The sequence below is a fragment of the Nerophis lumbriciformis genome, linkage group LG25 (genome assembly GCF_033978685.3).
Source record: "Nerophis lumbriciformis linkage group LG25, RoL_Nlum_v2.1, whole genome shotgun sequence".
Classification (NCBI taxonomy): Eukaryota; Metazoa; Chordata; class Actinopteri; order Syngnathiformes; family Syngnathidae; genus Nerophis; species Nerophis lumbriciformis.
Window position 1 is genome coordinate 2,725,854 of NC_084572.2, and position 20,617 is coordinate 2,746,470.

The following is a 20,617-nucleotide window of genomic DNA, read 5'->3' on the forward strand; positions in this document are numbered from 1 at the left end:
TTGTGTTTCTGATCAGGCTACAAACTTTGGTGAAAATTACCAAAAGGGGATTTATTTTTCTACATTGAAAACACTTTCTTGCAACACGGAGACGCTAATGCATGCTTTCATTACAATTTCTATAGATTATTGTAACGCCCTGCTTTCTGGTCTTCTTAAAAAAGTAATTGCACCTTTACAATTACTCCAAAATTCAGCGGCACGTGTCCCGACGAAGACCAGAAGACGGGCTCACATTACACCAGTTTTAAAATCTCTGCATTGGCTCCCCGTGGGTTTCAGGATCAATTTTGTGGTTGTTTTTATGCTTTATTAATGTTTTTATGGGTTTGGGCCTTCTTATCTTTCAGATTTGCTTTTACCCTATGAACCTTCCCAGGCCCCTGAGATCTTCCGGCACTCATCTCCTAATTATTCCAAAAGTCAGGACACAAAGTCACGGTATGGCATCTTTCCACTATTGTGGCCCCCGTCTATGGAACAGCTTGCCGGAGGACCTCAGGGCTGCACAGAACGTTCATGTTTTTAAGACCAGGCTTAAAGGGGAACATTATCACCAGACCTACGTAAGCATCAATATACAGGTAAAAGCCAATAAATTAGAATATTTTGAAAAACTTGATTTATTTCAGTAATTGCATTCAAAAGGTGTAACTTGTACATTATATTTATTCATTGCACACAGACTGATGCATTCAAATGTTTATTTCAATTAATTTTGATGATTTGAAGTGGCAACAAATGAAAATCCAAAATTCCGTGTGTCACAAAATTAGAATATTACTTAAGGCTAATACAAAAAAGGGATTTTTAGAAATGTTGGCCAACTGAAAAGTATGAAAATGAAAAATATGAGCATGTACAATACTCAATACTTGGTTGGAGCTCCTTTTGCCTCAATTACTGCGTTAATGCGGCGTGGCATGGAGTCGATGAGTTTCTGGCACTGCTCAGGTGTTATGAGAGCCCAGGTTGCTCTGATAGTGGCCTTCAACTCTTCTGCGTTTTTGGGTCTGGCATTCTGCATCTTCCTTTTCACAATACCCCACAGATTTTCTATGGGGCTAAGGTCAGGGGAGTTGGCGGGCCAATTTAGAACAGAAATACCATGGTCCGTAAACCAGGCACGGGTAGATTTTGCGCTGTGTGCAGGCGCCAAGTCCTGTTGGAACTTGAAATCTCCATCTCCATAGAGCAGGTCAGCAGCAGGAAGCATGAAGTGCTCTAAAACTTGCTGGTAGACGGCTGCGTTGACCCTGGATCTCAGGAAACAGAGTGGACCGACACCAGCAGATGACATGGCACCCCAAACCATCACCCAACCATGCAAATGTTGCATTTCCTTTGGAAATCGAGGTCCCAGAGTCTGGAGGAAGACAGGAGAGGCACAGGATCCACGTTGCCTGAAGTCTAGTGTAAAGTTTCCACCATCAGTGATGGTTTGGGGTGCCATGTCATCTGCTGGTGTTGGTCCACTCTGTTTCCTGAGATCCAGGGTCAACGCAGCCGTCTACCAGCAAGTTTTAGAGCACTTCATGCTTCCTGCTGCTGACCTGCTCTATGGAGATGGAGATTTCAAGTTCCAACAGGACTTGGCGCCTGCACACAGCGCAAAATCTACCCGTGCCTGGTTTACGGACCATGGTATTTCTGTTCTAAATTGGCCCGCCAACTCCCCTGACCTTAGCCCCATAGAAAATCTGTGGGGTATTGTGAAAAGGAAGATGCAGAATGCCAGACCCAAAAACGCAGAAGAGTTGAAGGCCACTATCAGAGCAACCTGGGCTCTCATAACACCTGAGCAGTGCCAGAAACTCATCGACTCCATGCCACGCCGCATTAACGCAGTAATTGAGGCAAAAGGAGCTCCAACCAAGTATTGAGTATTGTACATGCTCATATTTTTCATTTTCATACTTTTCAGTTGGCCAACATTTCTAAAAATCCCTTTTTTGTATTAGCCTTAAGTAATATTCTAATTTTGTGACACACGGAATTTTGGATTTTCATTTGTTGCCACTTCAAATCATCAAAATTAAATGAAATAAACATTTGAATGCATCAGTCTGTGTGCAATGAATAAATATAATGTACAAGTTACACCTTCTGAATGCAATTACTGAAATAAATCAAGTTTTTCAAAATATTCTAATTTACTGGCTTTTACCTGTATACCTTGATGTTGCAGAAAAAATACCATATATTTTTTAACCGATTTCCGAACTCTAAATGGGTGAATTTTGGCAAATTAAACGCCTTTACCCCGCCTTCCGCCCGATTGTAGCTGAGATAGGCTCCAGCGCCCCCCGCGACCCCAAAGGGAATAAGCGGTAGAAAATGGATGGATGGAAACGCCTTTCTATTATTCGCTCTCGGAGCAATGACGTCACAACGTGACGTCACATCGGGAATCAATCCGCCATTTTCTCACTTTCGTCGGTGTGTTGTCGGAGGGTGTAACAACACGAACAGGGACGGATTCAAGTTGCACCAGTGGCCCAAAGATGCCAAAGTGGCAAGAAATTGGACGAAATTTGTTCAAAATACGAGGGTGTGGAAAAGCCGACGAAATGGTGAGTCGTTTGTTCCGCACACTTTACCGACGAAAGCTATGCTACGACAGAGATGGCAAGAATGTGTGGATATCCTGCGACACTCAAAGCAGATGCATTTCCAACCATAAAGTCAAAGAAATCTGCCGCCAGACCCCCATTGAATATGCCGTAGTGTGTGAGCTATTCAGGGACAAAGGACCTCGGTAGCACGGCAAGCAATGGCGGCAGTTTGTTCCCGCAGACGAGCGAGCTAAACCCCCTGGATGTCTTGGCTCACGCCGTCCCTTATGCCACCGAAGATGATCAAGAGAAGAATATCGACCCTAGCTTCCCTGGCCTGCTGACATCAACTCCAAAACTGGACAGATCAGCTTTCAGGAAAAGAGAGCGGATGAGGGTATGTCTACAGAACATATTAATTGATGAAAACTTTATTCATTACTCGCGGTTTTACGTAAGTTATTATACATAAACTGTGTTTACCAATAATTTATCTTAAAAACATTTATTTTTTTCAATCATTCGAGTAGTCTTGTGTAATGCAGTATTTTGGGTCTATTTAGGTATGGTTAACCTGAGTGCTGAAATCGGGGAAAAATATATGTTCTTAGCGCGCCTGAAATGGGCTGTCTGCACTCTCAAAGTGCATGTTGTTGCCAAATGTATTTCATATGCTGTAAACCTAGTTCATAGTTGTTAGTAATTATCTTATCAGACAGTGTTAAGCCGCTGAAATCCGAGTCTGAATCCGAGCTAATGTCGCTATACCTTGCTGTTTGTTTGTATTGGCATCACTGTGTGACGTCACAGGAAAATGGACGGGTGTATATAACGATGGTTAAAATCAGGCACTTTGAAGCTTTTTTTAGGGATATTGCGTGATGGGTAAAATTTTGAAAAAAACTTCGAAAAATAAAATAAGCCACTGGGAACTGATTTTTAATGGTTTTAACCCTTCTGAAATTGTGATAATGTTCCCCTTTAAGATCTGCCATTTTGATTTGGCTTTTACCTGATTGATTGATTGATTGATTAATTGAGACTTATTAGTAGATTGCACAGTACAGTACATATTCCGTACAATTGACCACTAAATGGTAACACCCCAATAAGTTTTTCAACTTGTTTAAGTCGGGGTCCACGTTGATCAATTCATGGTAATTCATAATATTATTTTATTGAAGTCATTTGTATTTAACTTTTTATCCTATTAATTATGCGATATTTTATTTATCTATTTTTATTTATTATTTATTTACTGTATATATATATATATATATATATATATATATATATATATATATATATATATTTGACCAAGCAACCCCCCCGTACCAAAAAGCTCTTGATGAAAGCGGATACAATTTCACCCTCACCTATGAACCCACGCCAGGAAACCAGCCAAAAAAGAACAGAAAACGAAACGACATCATCTGGTACAACCCCCCATACAGCAAAAACGTCTCAACTAACATTGGACACAAATTCCTCAATCTGATTGACAAACACTTTCCCAAAGACAACACCCTAAGAAAAGTATTCAACAAGAACAACATTAAATTGAGCTACAGCTGCATGAACAATATACGACAAATCATCTCAAACCACAACAAAACAATTGCAAATGAGCCGTCGCCCCCCAGACAGAGCGACTCCAAAACCAACAAAGGATGTAACTGTCGAAAGAAACCTGATTGCCCTCTCAACGGGGGGTGCTTACAAACATCAGTTGTCTACCAATCTAAGGTAATACGCAAGGACATTAACACATCCGACACATATGTAGGATTAACCGAGGGAGAATTCAAAACCAGATGGAACAATCACAAGGCTTCTTTCAGGAACAAAAACCTGCGAAATACCACAGAACTCAGCAAACACATTTGGGACCTCAAAGACAATAATGTTGAATATTCAATAACATGGCAAATTCTTGCATCCAGCACACCTTACAATAGTGGTAATAAAAGATGCAACCTATGCTTGAAAGAGAAACTGTTTATTATTTACCGTCCAGACCTGTCATCCCTCAACAAGCGCAGCGAAATTGTAACAACATGCCGCCATAGACGGAAACACCTCCTAGGTAACACATGAGCCAATCACCACGCCCCTAGGCCAGCCTGTACCCACCCACTCTGTGCCCTATATAAACCATGGTATGCAAATGCTCCCATTAAAATCTCCTGATGATTGAGGGTACCCCCCCTCATGAAACAGGCCTGTAGAGAGGAAATAGCCTTGTGATTTTTTCCCCACACATACATATATATATATATATATATATATATATATATATATATATATATATATATATATATATTGTATTTATTTTTTCCTCTTAATCTTCATATGTCTTACTTGTATTTTATTCTTTATCTCTACACATGGTTCTTACTATTTTACAAGTTGTATTATTTTTATTTTCCAACGTTCCTCAGATGAGCCATCTGCCTCAGGGGTTATCGGCCGCGCTTGTGGGGGCGCTTTTGTGTCAGCGTACTGGTGGCCGTGGTCTGATGACCTTCTGGTGCAGATGTGATAGTGTTTACTCACATGTCTCCTCTGTACTCAGCCATGCAATTATTTGTGCATATAGTTGCATACTGTATGTGTGTATGTTGTGTGTGTTTGGTATCTGTATCTGTGCGTACGTATGTGATAACAGGGGATATAGGTCACCGTGGTATTGTTTTCACTTTGTGTTGCATTTCTTTTATGTATGAAAAGCGCTTTATAAATAAAGTTTGATTGATTGATTGATTGTGGTTTACATAACAAGTAATGTTGGTTGTTTGGTGAAAATGTTGCATAGATAATGTTTTGTAGACCGTTTTCAACGGCTTGCTCACCATCTCCAGGATGTGCTGTTCTGTGGGCGGACTTAATTACGCGCCTACTGCCTCTTCTCCCCGCCATCTGTTGTAGTTTTTAGAGCTTACATATGGAGTCTACTGACAGATACATGTTTGAAGTATCTCTACTTTGTATTAGAAATGGTAACAGGGGAGGATGCATGTGCATGTACGAGCCAGCCTGCCCCACAACAAGAGGGTAGAGAAAAAGAAGGAACTTAGTGACTCCGGCGTCAGACTAGAATGGCGGACTCGCGCAAAGATCTTCGGGTGAATATCTACCATATGACGTCACACTTGGGAAAAACGTCACGCAATGGGCAAATTTCAAATGGCTCATTTGGAGGAAGTATGAAAGAAGGCAAGATTGTTTTCTAAATATCTGTGCAATACCATGGTTTTATTTCACATTTTCGGGACTAATGCAGATCCCAAATACACAAAAACAGGTACCAATGGGTAAGAAAATATGGTTTTGCAGAATAGCTCTCCTTTAAGAACAAAGAGGCACTAAAGGAAGCTGATTACTCAGTGGCCTAGTGGTTAGAGTGTCCGCTAGAGATGCGCGGTTTGCGGACACAACCGCGGAGTCCGCGGATTATCCGCGGGTCGGGCGGTTGAAATTAAAAAAAATTAGATTTTATCCGCGGGTCGGGCGGTTGAAATAAAAAAAAATTAGATTTTAAATAGATTCAGGCGGGTGGCAGTTAAACCAATTCGGAAATATATATACATAGTTAAATGTTGTTACCCACATACGAAAAACGAGCAGGCACCTGCAGCATATGCCACAACAGAAGAAGAAAAAAAAAAAGATGGCAACGCCGGCAGCAAACGTGGTACGCGACAAACTAAAAAAGGGAATACTACAGACCAGGGGGAAAAAAAGGCCAGAAAAGTTCAGCGTGGACTCGTTTTTATGTGGTTGTAAATCAGGATGATAGTAATGCTGGCTACGTGATTTGCAAGAGCTGCGACGCTGTTTATGTCTACGACAGTCACAAAACCGGGACATCTAACATGGTGCATCACATTTGTGCAAAACCCCGAACCTCCACAAACACCCTGAGCATGAGCAGTTTCGTCCGCCGTGATCCCAGAAGAGTGCCACGGGATGTTAAAACAAGATAGAACGCAGCTGCCTGCAGCAGTTTGAGTGGCGCGAGCGCGCTTGGAGGTGCGCTCAGCGCGGCTCCCAGATGATTGCGCACTGGTGTGCGTCTGGGCCGTGACAGCGTGGCACGCATTGAATGTCTCTGCTCCATTGGATCAGTCTCCTTTCTTTAACAGGCAAAAGCTTTATAACCTCACTAATGCCTTGCATCGTCTATATTAGATATATAACAACGGGCGGGTGCGGGCGGGTGCGGTTTTGATAAAATGTTAGTTCGGGTGGATGGCGGATGGGTGACGACTTTTGTGATGCGGTTGCGGATGAAATAATTGCCTATCCGCGCATCTCTAGTGTCCGCCCTGAGATCGGTAGGTTGTGAGTTCAAACCCCGGCCGAGTCATACCAAAGACTATAAAAATGGGACTCATTACCTCCCTGATTGGCACTTAGCATCAAGGGTTTGAATTGGGGGTTAAATCACCAAAATTGATTCCCTGGCGCGGCCACCGCTGCTGCTCACCGCTCCCCTCACCTCCCAGGGGGTGATCAAGGGTGATGGGTCAAATGCAGAGAATAATTTCGCCACACCTAGTGTGTGTGTGTGTGTGTGACAATCATTGGTACTTTACTTTACATGGTTAAAGAAGGGTCTGAAAAAAGATTGTTTGTGTAGACCAGGGGTCGGCAACCTTTACCAGTCAAAGAGCCATTTTGACCAGTTTCACAAACTATAGAAAACAATGGGAGCCGCAAACATTTTTGAAATTTTAAATGAAATAACACTGCATACAAAGTTTTTTTTTTTGCTTTGTGCTATGTATAAACCAGGGGTCTCAGACACGCTGCCCACACCTTTTTATGGATTTTTCAAGCCGGTGCGGCACGCGGGTTTAAAATGAATAACGCTTGTCAGCGTCATGCGTGCCGTGATGGTACAGCATATAGCGCCCACTACAACCAGCGTGCTTGATCAGCCACATGTTGAATGTAGCTTCCGCTTGCTCACGTAGGTGACAGCAAGGCATACCGTACTTGGTCAACAACCACACAGTTACACTGACGGTCGCGGTATAAAAAAAACTTTAACACTCTTACTAATAATGCGCCACACTGTGAACCCACACCAAACAAGAATGACAAACACATTTCGGGAGAACATCTGCACCGTAACACAACATAAACACAACAGGACAAATACCCAGAATCCCATGCAGCCCTAACTCTTCCGGGATACATTATACACCCCCGCTACCAAACCCCGCCCACCTCAACCGACCCACAGAGAGGGGGGGGGTTGATGTGTGAGGGAGCAGGGTTGGGGTGGGGGCGGGGTTTGGTGGTAGCAGGGGTGGAAGAGTCAGGGCTGCATGGGATTCTGGGTGTTTGTTCTGTTGTGTTAAGGTGCAGATGTTCTCCCAAAATGTGTTTGTCATTCTTGTTTGGTTTTGGTTCAAAGTGTGGCGCATTATTAGTAAGAGTGTTAAAGTTGTTTTATATGACCACCGTCACTTGTTGACAAAGTATGCCTTGCTGTCACGTACGTGTGCAAGCAGAAGATGTATATTGTATTACAAGTGTTGGGCTGGCACGCTGTTAATACAGATTGTAGAGGGCGCCAAATGTTGTACCACCATGGCACGCCCTTATTATAGCCGTAAGGGTGAAGATCGGTGAATATTAATCCCGGGAGTTTTCTGCGAGAGGCACTAAAATCCGAAAGTCTCACGGGAAAATTGGGGGGTTCAGCAAGTGAGCTGCTGAGCCGCATCAGAGTGATCAAAGAGCCGCATGCGGCTCCGGAGCCGCGGGTTGCCGACCCCTGGTGTAGACAAATGAAGAAGAGCTTGCTGGTGACATGTTAGTGAGGCTCAAATCTGCCAAAAGGAGCGTGACTGATTGACGAGAGCTGTTGACAATTGATGAAGTGTTAGGGGTTCACCTGGTGGCCTAACCAGAGAGGTGATCCAATACAAAAGGTGAAAAGCCGTACAGTAATGAACAATGTGTTTATTTTAGTGTCATTTCTTCATAACAAAGTGTGTTTTTAGTGATCTTTTTTAATTAAACATAACTTGGTTGTTGGGATGCAAGAGATCTATTTTACTTTGATTCATTTAAAAGGGAAAAAAATAGATCAGTGTCTCAGAATGAATCAAGTTTGTGAATTGAGGTTTTTTTTAATTTCTTCTGACAGTCCTGGTGAACATACCCGAGAAGGAATCTGGTAGAAACGAGGGTCACAGAAGGTGGAGTCCACATAAACACTCTGAATGTCCTTCACTCTGTGCAGCAGACACGTCGAGTTTGAAAATGAGTCCCGTGAGCTGTGAACATGTGAGGAGGAGGAGACCTGTGACCCACCTGCTTCCTGAGTGCAGATGTTCCATCCTTGACACGTCTCCAACTGCCAACCGGAAGTCTCCAGTGTACAACACGTTCCCTCTGCAACCTTCAAACAGGAACCTACATAGACGTTTGCATCATCTTCAGATAAGGACCGTCTCGATCATCAGCGGAACGATTCAGACTTACATGACTGAGCCCGGACAGTGACCAGCGGGAAGCAGCGTGACCACAACCTCTTCACTCTGCAAACACACATGTATTCTTCATCTCATACATCACAATACCTGCCAACTTTTGAAATCAGAAAAACCTAGTAGCCAGGGTCCAAGGGCCGCAGGCCCCGGTAGGTCCAGGACAAAGTCCTGGTGGAGGGTTCAGGGCTTCGCCCCCCGACGCAAAATGATTATTAGCATTCAGACAGGTTAAAATGCTGCTAAAACCATCACTTTTCTATCAGTCACAGTGACTTTTCAAAACAAAAATATTACAGCAAAAATCATATGGGTTGATTGACATGTTTATTCTGTAAGCTAACTTCAATAGTTTGAAATGATTTTGACAGTTAATGCCAGTTATCCTGTCAACCTTTCACAAGACTTCAATTTGTTAATTGAAAGTATAAACACTTTTTACAGTAAACAAATGGTAAAACAGTACTAAACAATTCCATTAAAAAAAAAATTGGTGTCATTAACTTTCTGTCCAAGCTTGTATAATCTACTGCCTTGTTCAATTGTAAAAAATATTCTGTGCCTAAAATTCACATTTCTATCACAATTATCATACTGTAAACATGGTAAGCTAACTTCATTAAAATTAATAGTCCTGTCAATAGCATGGAATTACAATTCAAATGTAGTTTTTTTGTAAGCCTTTCAAAAGAATTCAAAATATGAAAAATTAATGAAAATTAATTTAAGCCATCAGACACTTGAAAAGTGGCACATCACATCTCTAATGTAATCATTTTAACTTTTCAACAGAAATAGCACTGCAAAAATATTAAGGACATACTTCTGTATTTTGGTAGTTATGCTGTCAACATTTAACAAGATTTCTTCAACTTGGACTTGAAAGCATAAATAGTATAAACACTTTTAACAGTATAACAGTACTAAACAATTCCAATAGATAACATTGGTGTCATTACCTTTTGTGGCTAAAATCCAAATTTATTCTATCAGATTGATCATACTGCAAAAATGATATGGTAACTTTATGATAAGTTTACTTGAAGTGGCATAAAACACTGAAAGTGATTGTTCCTATAACCCCTTTGTTTCAAATGTTTGTTCCACTTGTGGCAGTCGGGCACCAGCATACCGTCTTTGACAACTTGAAGTGGCATAAAACACTGAAAGTGATTGTTCCTATAACCCCTTTGTTTTAAATGTTTTATGCCACTTCAAGTTGTCAAAGACGTGCTGTGAAATACAGCCGACAGGATTGCGCACCAAACACGAAGCAAGGCCAAAGCGCATGCATGGTGCAGGAGAACAAAGGACTTCTTTCATTTAAGGTTTGTGATAAACCATCAAACTCATTCGTTAAAAGGACTTTATAGTAATATAAAGCGAGTTTTTCTGGACATTATCAGCAAGAAAAGTTTATTTTTGGGACCGCGATCACCGCGTAATGATTTTTAAAGGTTGCATTACAAACATTTAACTGTCCCATGTGATCAGCCAGTGCGATTGGAAGTCCATGCTCAATTATTGCCTCCGTAAATAAAACTCCGGCATTTATCACATCCAAAGAATCTGTTTGGACGACGAAAAACGTTGAAAGTTTCCCACTTGTATCGCTAGCAACGGCATTAGACTTGTGTTTTTTTGTCCCAACGTGGTCTTTTACATCGCTAATTCCTCCGTGTCCGATCGAAAAATCTTGTCTGCACAAGGTGCAATTCGCGTAGTTTTCACCCTTTTTTTTTTTTAATTAATGAAAAACCGTATTTTTTATCACTGCAACCGTAACCCGGAATAGGTTGATGAAAACCGTACTAATTACGGGAAAACCGGAGTAGTTGGCAGGTATGCATCACAACGAGCTAAAGCGTCAGATATCACCTCTCCTGACACCTCATCAAGCAGAGAAATCTGAGTTGGGCTTTCCAGTTCTAAGGGAACCTAAAAGTGAGAAACACACATTTATAATCATCACATTTGGGGAAAAACGTGTGAATTACAACTCACAATGACGTTCTCCCAAAAATGGTACTTGGGACTGCTCAGCAGGAGCTCTTTGGTCACAAACGAGCAGTAAAGTCTGACTTTGCGGCTGCAAAACACAAATATCAGAATCAGAATCAGAATCAGCTTTATTGTCATTACGCAAGGTAACGAGATTGAGGCCATTCCATACAGTGCGATGTGTGCATGCTAGAAAAACAATGTGCAAATATATAGAAATATAAAAAATGTAGAAGTGCAATGAATACGGTGTGAAATGAATATATACATGAAAAAACAAAACAAAAACAGGGTGGTTGGTGGAATGGGTTATTGCACCGAAGAGAAGGCAGTTATGAGGGACAATGGGGCAGTCCGTTCAGGATGGTTATGGCCCTGGGGAAGAAGCTGTTCTTTAGCCTGTTTGTTTTGGTTTTAATGCACCTGTAGCGCTTCCCAGAGGGCAGCAGGTGGAACAGGTCAGAGCCAGGGTGGGTGCTGTCCTTGATGATGGCACTGGCTCTGTTGAGGCAGCGGGAGGTGTAGATGTCCGTCAGAGAGGGGAGAGGGCGGCCGATGATCTTCTGAGCCGTCTTGACCACTCTTTGCAGCCTCTCCCTGTCTGCTGCAGTGCAGCTGCCGTACCATACCGTAATACAGTAGGTGAGCAGGCTCTCGATGGACGAGCGGTAGAAGGTCAGCAGCAGGTCAGGCTTCAGGTTGTACTTCCCGAGGACTCTAAGGAAGTGTAGCCGCTGCTGAGCCTTCTTGATGATTGATGTGGTGTTGACTGTCCAGGAGAAGTCATTAGAGATGTGGACTCCAAGGTACCTGAAGGTGTGGATCCTCTCTACACGCTCGCCGTTGATGTAGAGGGGGGCAGGGTCGGTGCTGCTCCTCCTGAAGTCGACGATGATCTCTCTGGTCTTGCTGGTGTTGAGAGCGAGGTTGTTCTCCGAAGACCAGGCCGTCAGCTTCAGGACCTCATCTCTGTAGGCAGCCTCGTCACCCCTGGAGATGAGCCCGACCACTGTGGTATCGTCGGCGAACTTGACGGTAAGGTTGTCACTGTGGGCCGGACTGCAGTCATGGGTGTAAAGGCAGTAGAGGAGGGGGCTCAGCACACAGCCCTGTGGGGAGCCGATGCTCAGCGTGCGGGAGGATGAGAGGTGCGGGCCAAGTCTCACATTCTGGGGTCGGTCCGTTAGGAAGTCCCTTATCCAGGCGTTTGTGAGAGGGGGGAGGCCAAGAGTGTCCAGTTTATTGCAGAGTCTGTCCGGGATTATTGTATTGAAGGCAGAGCTATATGGCTTCACTACAAGTGAAAGATACTATTATTTACCAGATACTGCAGTATTACGGTTTCAAAATCCTCACAATAATGCCGTGATGTGTGACAGTGTCAAACAGAAACTTGGTGAGAGTAGTTTTTTTGCGGCTCTTTTGCGTTGGCCGGGACAAAAAGTCAACTGCGTCACACACAATTCTCTGCGCAGCACGAGACTGGCAAGGTAGACAAATATAATTGTCGTCGACAATGTCGACTAATCGTTGCAGCCCTATTGTAGCTCTAATATTTTATTAGAGCGTATCAAAACACGTATTGGTATGTCAGACTTAGCTTTGTCGTGGTTTAACTCTTATCTTACTGACAGGATGCAATGCGTCTCCCATAATAATGTGACCTCGGACTATGTTAAGGTAACGTGCGGAGTTCCTCAGGGTTCGGTTCTTGGCCCTGCACTCTTTAGTATTTACATGCTGCCGCTAGGCGACATCATACGCAAATACGGTGTTAGCTTTCATTGTTATGCTGATGACAGCCAACTCTACATGCCCCTAAAGCTGACCAACACGCCGGATTGTAGTCAGCTGGAGGCGTGTCTTAATGAAATTAAACAATGGATGTCCGCTAACTTCTTGCAACTCAACGCCAAGAAAACGGAAATGCTGATTATCGGTCCTGCTAAACACCGACATTTATTTAATAATACCACCTTAACATTTGACAACCAAACAATTACACAAGGCGAATCAGTAAAGAATCTGGGTATTATCTTCCACCCAACTCTCTCCTTTGAGTCACACATTAAGAGTGTTACTAAAACGGCCTTCTTTCATCTCCGCAATATCGCTAAAATTCGTTCTATTTTATCCACTAGCGACGCTGAGATCATTATTCATGCGTTCGTTACGTCTCGTCTCGACTACTGTAACGTATTATTTTGGGGTCTCCCTATGTCTAGCATTAAAAGACTACAATTGGTACAAAATGCGGCTGCTAGACTTTTGACAAGAACAAGAAAGTTTGATCATATTACGCCTATACTGGCTCACCTGCACTGGCTTCCTGTGCACTTAAGATGTGACTTTAAGGTTTTACTACTTACGTATAAAATACTACACGGTCTAGCTCCGTCCTATCTTGTCGATTGCATTGTACCATATGTCCCGGCAAGAAATTTGCGTTCAAAGAACTCCGGCTTATTAGTGATTCCCAGAGCCCCAAAAAAGTATGCGGGCTATAGAGCGTTTTCTATTGGGGCTCCAGTACTATGGAATGCCCTCCCGGTAACAATTAGAGATGCTACCTCAGTAGAAGCATTTAAGTCCCATCTTAAAACTCATTTGTATACTCTAGCCTTTAAATAGCCCCCCTGTTAGACCAGTTGATCTGCCGTTTCTTTTCTTTTCTCCTCTGCTCCCCTTTTCCTTGAGGGGGGGGGCACAGGTCCGGTGGCCATGGATGAAGTCTGGGCTTCCCTGCTTAGGCTGCTGTCCCCGCGACCCGACCTCGGATAAGCGGAAGAAGATGGATGGATGGATGGATATTATTATTATTTGAAACTCTATTTTGCATGTCACTCTAAAGTTATATAAGCCTTGCTTGTTCAATATTCAATGCAAAACTTGTTTGGGTCCCTATCAAAAAGGTTAATTTGTTCAACCTTGGCCCGCAGCTTTGTTCAGTTTTAAATTTTGGCCCACTCTGTATTTGAGTTTGACACCCCTGCTTTAAAGACACTCATATGGTTGTTTTTTTATTTTTTTAGATGTATAGGTATTTGCCTTAAACAGTGGATGTTTCAGCACTATTTTTTGCACTTACAAAAATACATCCATCCATCCATCTTCTTCCGCTTATCCGAGGTCGGGTCGCGCGGGCAGCAGCCTAAGCAGGGAAGCCCAGACTTCCCTCTCCCCAGCCACTTCGTCCAGCTCTTCCTGTGGGACCCCGAGGCGTTCCCAGGCCAGCCGGGAGACATAGTCTTCCCAACGTGTCCTGGGTCTTCCCCGCGGCCTCCTACCGGTCGGACGTGCCCTAAACACCTCCCTAGGGAGGCGTTCGGGTGGCATCCTGACCAGATGCCCGAACCACCTCATCTGGCTCCTCTCGATGTGGAGGAGCAGCGGCTTTACTTTGAGCTCCCCCCGGATGACAGAGCTTCTCACCCTATCTCTAAGGGAGAGCCCCGCCACTCGGCGGAGGAAACTCATTTCGGCCGCTTGTACCCGTGATCTTGTCCTTTCGGTCATGACCCAAAGCTCATGACCATAGGTGAGGATGGGAACGTAGATCGACCGGTAAATTGAGAGCTTTGCCTTTCGGCTCAGCTCCTTCTTCACCACAACGGATCGATACAGCGTCCGCATTACTGAAGACGCCGCACCGATCCGCCTGTCGATCTCACGATCCACTCTTCCATCACTCGTGAACAAGACTCCGAGGTACTTGAACTCCTCCACTTGGGTCAAGATCTCCTCCCCAACCCGGAGATGGCACTCCACCCTTTTCCGGGCGAGAACCATGGACTCGGACTTGGAGGTGCTGATTCTCATCCCAGTCGCTTCACACTCGGCTGCGAACCAATCCAGTGAGAGCTGAAGATCCTGGCCAGATGAAGCCATCAGGACCACATCATCTGCAAAAAGCAGAGACCTAATCCTGCAGCCACCAAACCAGATCCCCTCAACGCCTTGACTGCGCCTAGAAATTCTGTCCATAAAAGTTATGAACAGAATCGGTGACAAAGGGCAGCCTTGGCGGAGTCCAACCCTCACTGGAAACGTGTCCGATTTACTGCCGGCAATGCGGACCAAGCTCTGACACTGATCATACAGGGAGCGGACTGCCATAATCAGACAGTCCGATACCCCATACTCTCTGAGCACTCCCCACAGGACTTCCCGAGGGACACGGTTGAATGCCTTCTCCAAGTCCACAAAACACATGTAGACTGGTTGGGCAAACTCCCATGCACCCTCAAGGACCCTGCCGAGAGTATAGAGCTGGTCCACAGTTCCACGACCAGGACGAAAACCACACTGTTCCTCCTGAATCCGAGGTTCGACTATCCGGCGTAGCCTCCTCTCCAGTACACCTGAATAGACCTTACCGGGAAGGCTGAGGAGTGTGATCCCACGATAGTTAGAACACACCCTCCGGTTCCCCTTCTTAAAGAGAGGAACCACCACCCCGGTCTGCCAATCCAGAGGTACCGCCCCCGATGTCCACGCGATAATACAAAAATACATGTTTGTAGTAATAAATATGAATACATACAACATTTGAGCATTATGTTTGTGTTCAATTACTATACATGTGTTTATCCTGAACATTCCCTGCCACTTCATTTGATATACTATGGCATTTTTATCGGGTCTTTTTTTTATTTTTTAACACGATAATATTGTACCGTGGCCTTCATCACGTGACAATGTCGTACCATGAGATTTTGATATCGTTACATCCCCATAACACAGTAACGTAATGTAATTAATTACAGTATGTTCATCCAGAGCCGGGCCAAGGCATAAGCGTACTAAGCGCTTGCTTAGGGCCCCGCGGCCACCAGGGGGCCCCCAAAAGCAATTAACAAAAAATTCTTATTTTTTATTTTTTGCATGTACGAGTCTGACTGATGATTTCTAAATGATCAAAGATATATTATTGTACAAAAACACAATTTTAGGTCAACAGAGTGCTGCTGCTGATCTAGGCCTAGTGATTCTTCCTGCCTCTCTTTAAATGTAAAGCTGCCTCTGCTGCACCTGTGACGTTTGCCGCCTGCTATGGCGTCACATTAGTGCCAAAAATCCGAGCGCATAAAAACTGTTATCGCGCGCTGATTCTCCACTTCGTGCGCGCGCGCGACACCCTTTCTTAACTGGGCCATGGCCCAGTTAAGAACATAAATAAGAACATAAGAACATTTCATAGATTGACAACCCTCAGCAAAAAACCAACAGGAAGTTTGCAATTTCCCCTTCAAAACAACATTGTTTTATAAACCGGTCACTTCTCTTCAAACATTATCTCCTCTGAGCGCGTTTGTTGTTTCGGCTTCAAACTAATACAGGAGAGGGATTGAACCCTTCCAAATAAGTTATCGAAATAATGTTTCTAACTGCTCCGGTTTTGATTTTATGAGCCTTCAAAGAATCGCTGCGCTGATGCTGCTGCGCTGCTGTTTTTTTAAGATGGCTGCTTAAAAGCAAGAAGCACCAACGTGCCCACACAATGCAGACAAGGTAGGTACACTAGACAAAAGTATTGGGACACTTGGGACTACAACTTGACAAAAGTATTGGGACACTTACTACTACCACTGGACAAAAGTATTGGGCAACTGGACAAAAGTATTGGGACACTTACACTGGACAAAAGTATTGGGACACTTGGGACTAAAACTTGACAAAAGTATTGGGACACTTATGACTACCACTGGACAAAAGTATTGGGACACTTACTACTACCACTGAACAAAAGTATTGGGCAACTGGACAAAAGTATTGGGACACTTACACTGGACAAAAGTATTGGGACACTTGGGACTACAACTTGACAAAAGTATTGGGACACTTACTACTACCACTGAACAAAAGTATTGGGCAACTGGACAAAAGTATTGGGACACTTACACTGGACAAAAGTATTGGGACACTTGGGACTAAAACTTGACAAAAGTATTGGGACACTTATGACTACCACTGGACAAAAGTATTGGGACACTTACTACCCCCATATCTTTATAAATGACATGTCATTTGTAAAGACATGCCAGGCTGACAATAGGATCATGTAAACAACACTGCCAGAGCCGCAATGAGTTTATAGTAGGTGTGTGAATGATCAACAATCAATATTATTGGCAGAAATAGAGGGCCCCAAAATCAAATGTTGCTTAGGGCCCCATGGAGGCTTGGGCCGGCACTGTGTTCACCCTAAACATTTCGGAAACTTCATTTTACACACTATGGCTTTGTATTTTATTTAACGCAATACTAATCGTACTAATACCGTGATAATATCGTACCGTAAGATTTGATACCGTTACATCCCAAGCAATAACTTTGAGATATATGTTTTACTTCGCTGACGTCACCTGGACTGAAGCCTTCTTTTCAGCTTTGGTCCTTTAATTCCTCTCATGTGATCTGGAGAAAAAAAACATAAATAAGTTCAGTTGGCGGGAAGCTAAATGCTAAAGGTAGCAGCAGAGAATGTAGCATGTTAGCATGCTAACAAGCTACCTTTATGACAGTGCGACAGAAAATATGCATGCGCGTTTAAGTTGTCGTTGTCGAAGCGATCCAAAGAAATGTTTGGATACTCTTTCATTCGCCCTGCAAATGTACTCATACTTTCACGCCTCTAGTCAAAATATCCAGTAGAAAACGAGGTTGTCTGTGTTGACACTTTTATATTTTGTCTGTCCCGCCCCTTCGAACGCTTCCTTCTTTTTGTTCTTCTTCTACGCCTTTTTCAAACCACCAGCGCCCTCCAGTGTACATGTTTAACAATAGCCTGACATGACATGCTTGTTGTTGTTTTTTCATAGACATCTTATAAGTAGACGCAGCATCGAGCGCTACTGCCTATTGGCGCTGACGAGACGCGGGGCCGCCATCTTGGAGTGGTGATCCACTCCACTCAGTAAAATTCATTTGGCAGGAGCAATGAACTGTCATCTTACCTCACCATACTTGCCAACCCTCCCGAATTTTCCGGGAGACTCCCGAAATTCAGCGCCTCTCCCGAAAATATCCCGGGACAAATATTCTCCCGAAAATCTCCCGATTTCCAGCCGGAGCTGGAAGCCACGCCCCCTCCAGCTCCATGCGGACCTGAGTGAGGACAGCCTTTTTTCATGACGGGAGGACAACAGGGTGACAAGAACTAAATCATCCAGACTAGAGATACATTGTATTATTATGTTTATCTTACCTAAAAATAAATATATTTATTAATTTAAAAAAAAAAAAAAAACTAAATACATTTTTACTATATTTTGCTAAAAACATCAAAATTAATTGTACTTTTATTTTTATTTTTATTTTTTCTGACTCCTTATTACATCTGGCCATAGAATTATACCGGTACATTAAAATAAACATATTTGAAATAATACATTTTAAATTATCATAATAATTCATTTAAAATGACCATATTTAATTATTAAAATAATTTCTTGTTTATCAACAACTTTAGCATTTTATTCATGACATTTTGAAGCTCTCAGAAGCCAAGTTATGTTATATTCATGTTATATTTATGCAAGTTTGAAGTATCAATTATCCAAACACAGTTTTGTTTGCATATTTTCAGGATGTAGATAAATAAATATATACATGTATATATATATATGTATATATATATATATATATATATATATATATATATATATATATATATATATATATATATATATATATATATATATATACATACAGAGGTGGGTAGAGTAGCCAGAAATTGTACTCAAGTAAGAGTACTGTTACTTTAGAGATTTATTACTCAAGTAAAAGTAAGGAGTAGTCACCCAAATATTTACTTGAGTAAAAGTAAAAAGTATGTTGTGAAAAAACTACTCAAGTACTGAGTAACTGATGAGTAACATACACACACATATCATATATATATATATATATATATATATATATATATATATATATATATACACACACACATACATATACATATATATATATATATATATATACAGTGTATATATATATATATATATATAAATATATATATATATATATATACACGCACACACACACATACATATGTATATATATATTTATATATATATATACATATATATATATATATATATATATATTTATATATATATATACATATATATATATATATATATATATATATATATATACATATATATACATATATATATATATATATTTATATACATACACACACACACACATATATATATATATATACACATATATATATATATATATATATATATATATATATATATATATATATATATATATATATATATATATATACATACATTGATATATACAGTATATAATTTATATTTATTTATTTTGTCGTTTTTGTTTACATGTTAAAGGTGTTTTAATGAATATACATGCATGTTTAACACATATAGATTCCTTTCTTTCATGAAGACAAGAATATAAGTTGGTGTATTACCTGATTCTGATGACTTGCATTGATTGTAATCAGACAGTAGTGATGATAACGTCCACGTTTTCAAATGGAGGAGAAAAAAAGTTCCTCCTTTCTGTCTAATACCACATGAAAGTGGTTGGTTTTTGGCATCTTGTTTGTCCAGCTTCCATATTCCTTTTTATACACTTTACAAGAAATACATTGGCGGCAAACTCCGTAGCTTGCTAGCTTGTTTGCGCTGGCTTTCGGAGACTCTTGTTTTGAAAGCGCAGGCGCGATGGAGCGGCACTTTTATTGTGAAGGCAGGAACTGTGCAGTCAGTCTTTAGGCTTTTGACGGGATGTACGGTTGAAATAAAAAAGGGTCTTTTTTCCTTCACACTTTTGATTGATTGATTGGAACTTTTATTAGTAGATTGCACAGTACAGTACATATTCCGTACAATTGACCACTAAATGGTAACACCCCAATAAGTTTTTCAACTTGTTTAAGTCAGGTCATGTGACCGCCTGGCTCTGTTTGATTGGCCCAACGTCACCAGTGACTACATTTGATTGGTGGAACGAAGTGAAACGTCACCAGTAAGGCAGGCACTTTGAAGGTCTGTCTGACAGACCAAAAACAAACAAAGTGTGCATTAACAGATGGATAAAAATTAGTAGCGAGTAGCGAGCTGAATGTAGATAAAAGTAGCGGAGTAAAAGTAGTGTTCCTTCTCTATAAATATACTTAAGTAAAAGTAAAAGTATGTTGCATTAAAACTACTCTTAGAAGTACAATTTATCCCAAAAGTTACTCAAGTAGATGTAACGGAGTAAATGTAGTGCGTTACTACCCACCTCTGTATATATATATTAGAGATGCGCGGTTTGCGGGCACAACCGCGGAGTCGGGCGGATGAAATAAAAAAAAATTAGATTTTATCCGCGGGTCGGGTCGGGCGGTTGAAATAAAAAAAAATTAGATTTTAAATAGATTCAGGCGGGTGGCAGTTAAACCAATTGGGAAATATATATACATAGTTAAATGTTGTTACCCACATACGAAAAACGAGCAGGCACCTGCAGCATATGCCACAACAGAAGAAAAAAAAGAAAAAGAGATGGACACTTTTACGGAGCGGA

The 20,617-nt window shown here is 41.8% G+C and overlaps 1 protein-coding gene across 1 annotated transcript in view; it reads right to left on the reverse strand.

Moving 5' to 3' along the window:
- The window catches only part of dclre1c (DNA cross-link repair 1C, PSO2 homolog (S. cerevisiae)), a 49,724-nt gene extending 31,938 nt beyond the window's left edge, over positions 1–17,786 (reverse strand). Inside the window, exons 1-7 of the mRNA XM_061983557.1 lie at positions 17,576–17,786; positions 17,428–17,479; positions 11,066–11,150; positions 10,940–10,999; positions 9,057–9,112; positions 8,886–8,987; positions 8,734–8,806 (exon numbers count right to left, since the gene is read on the reverse strand). Of these exons, the coding sequence (XP_061839541.1) occupies positions 8,734–8,806; positions 8,886–8,987; positions 9,057–9,112; positions 10,940–10,999; positions 11,066–11,150; positions 17,428–17,479; positions 17,576–17,684 (537 nt within the window). The 5' untranslated portion in view covers positions 17,685–17,786. The remainder of the gene's footprint in view (positions 1–8,733; positions 8,807–8,885; positions 8,988–9,056; positions 9,113–10,939; positions 11,000–11,065; positions 11,151–17,427; positions 17,480–17,575) is intronic.
- Between the last annotated feature and the right edge of the window lie 2,831 nt (positions 17,787–20,617).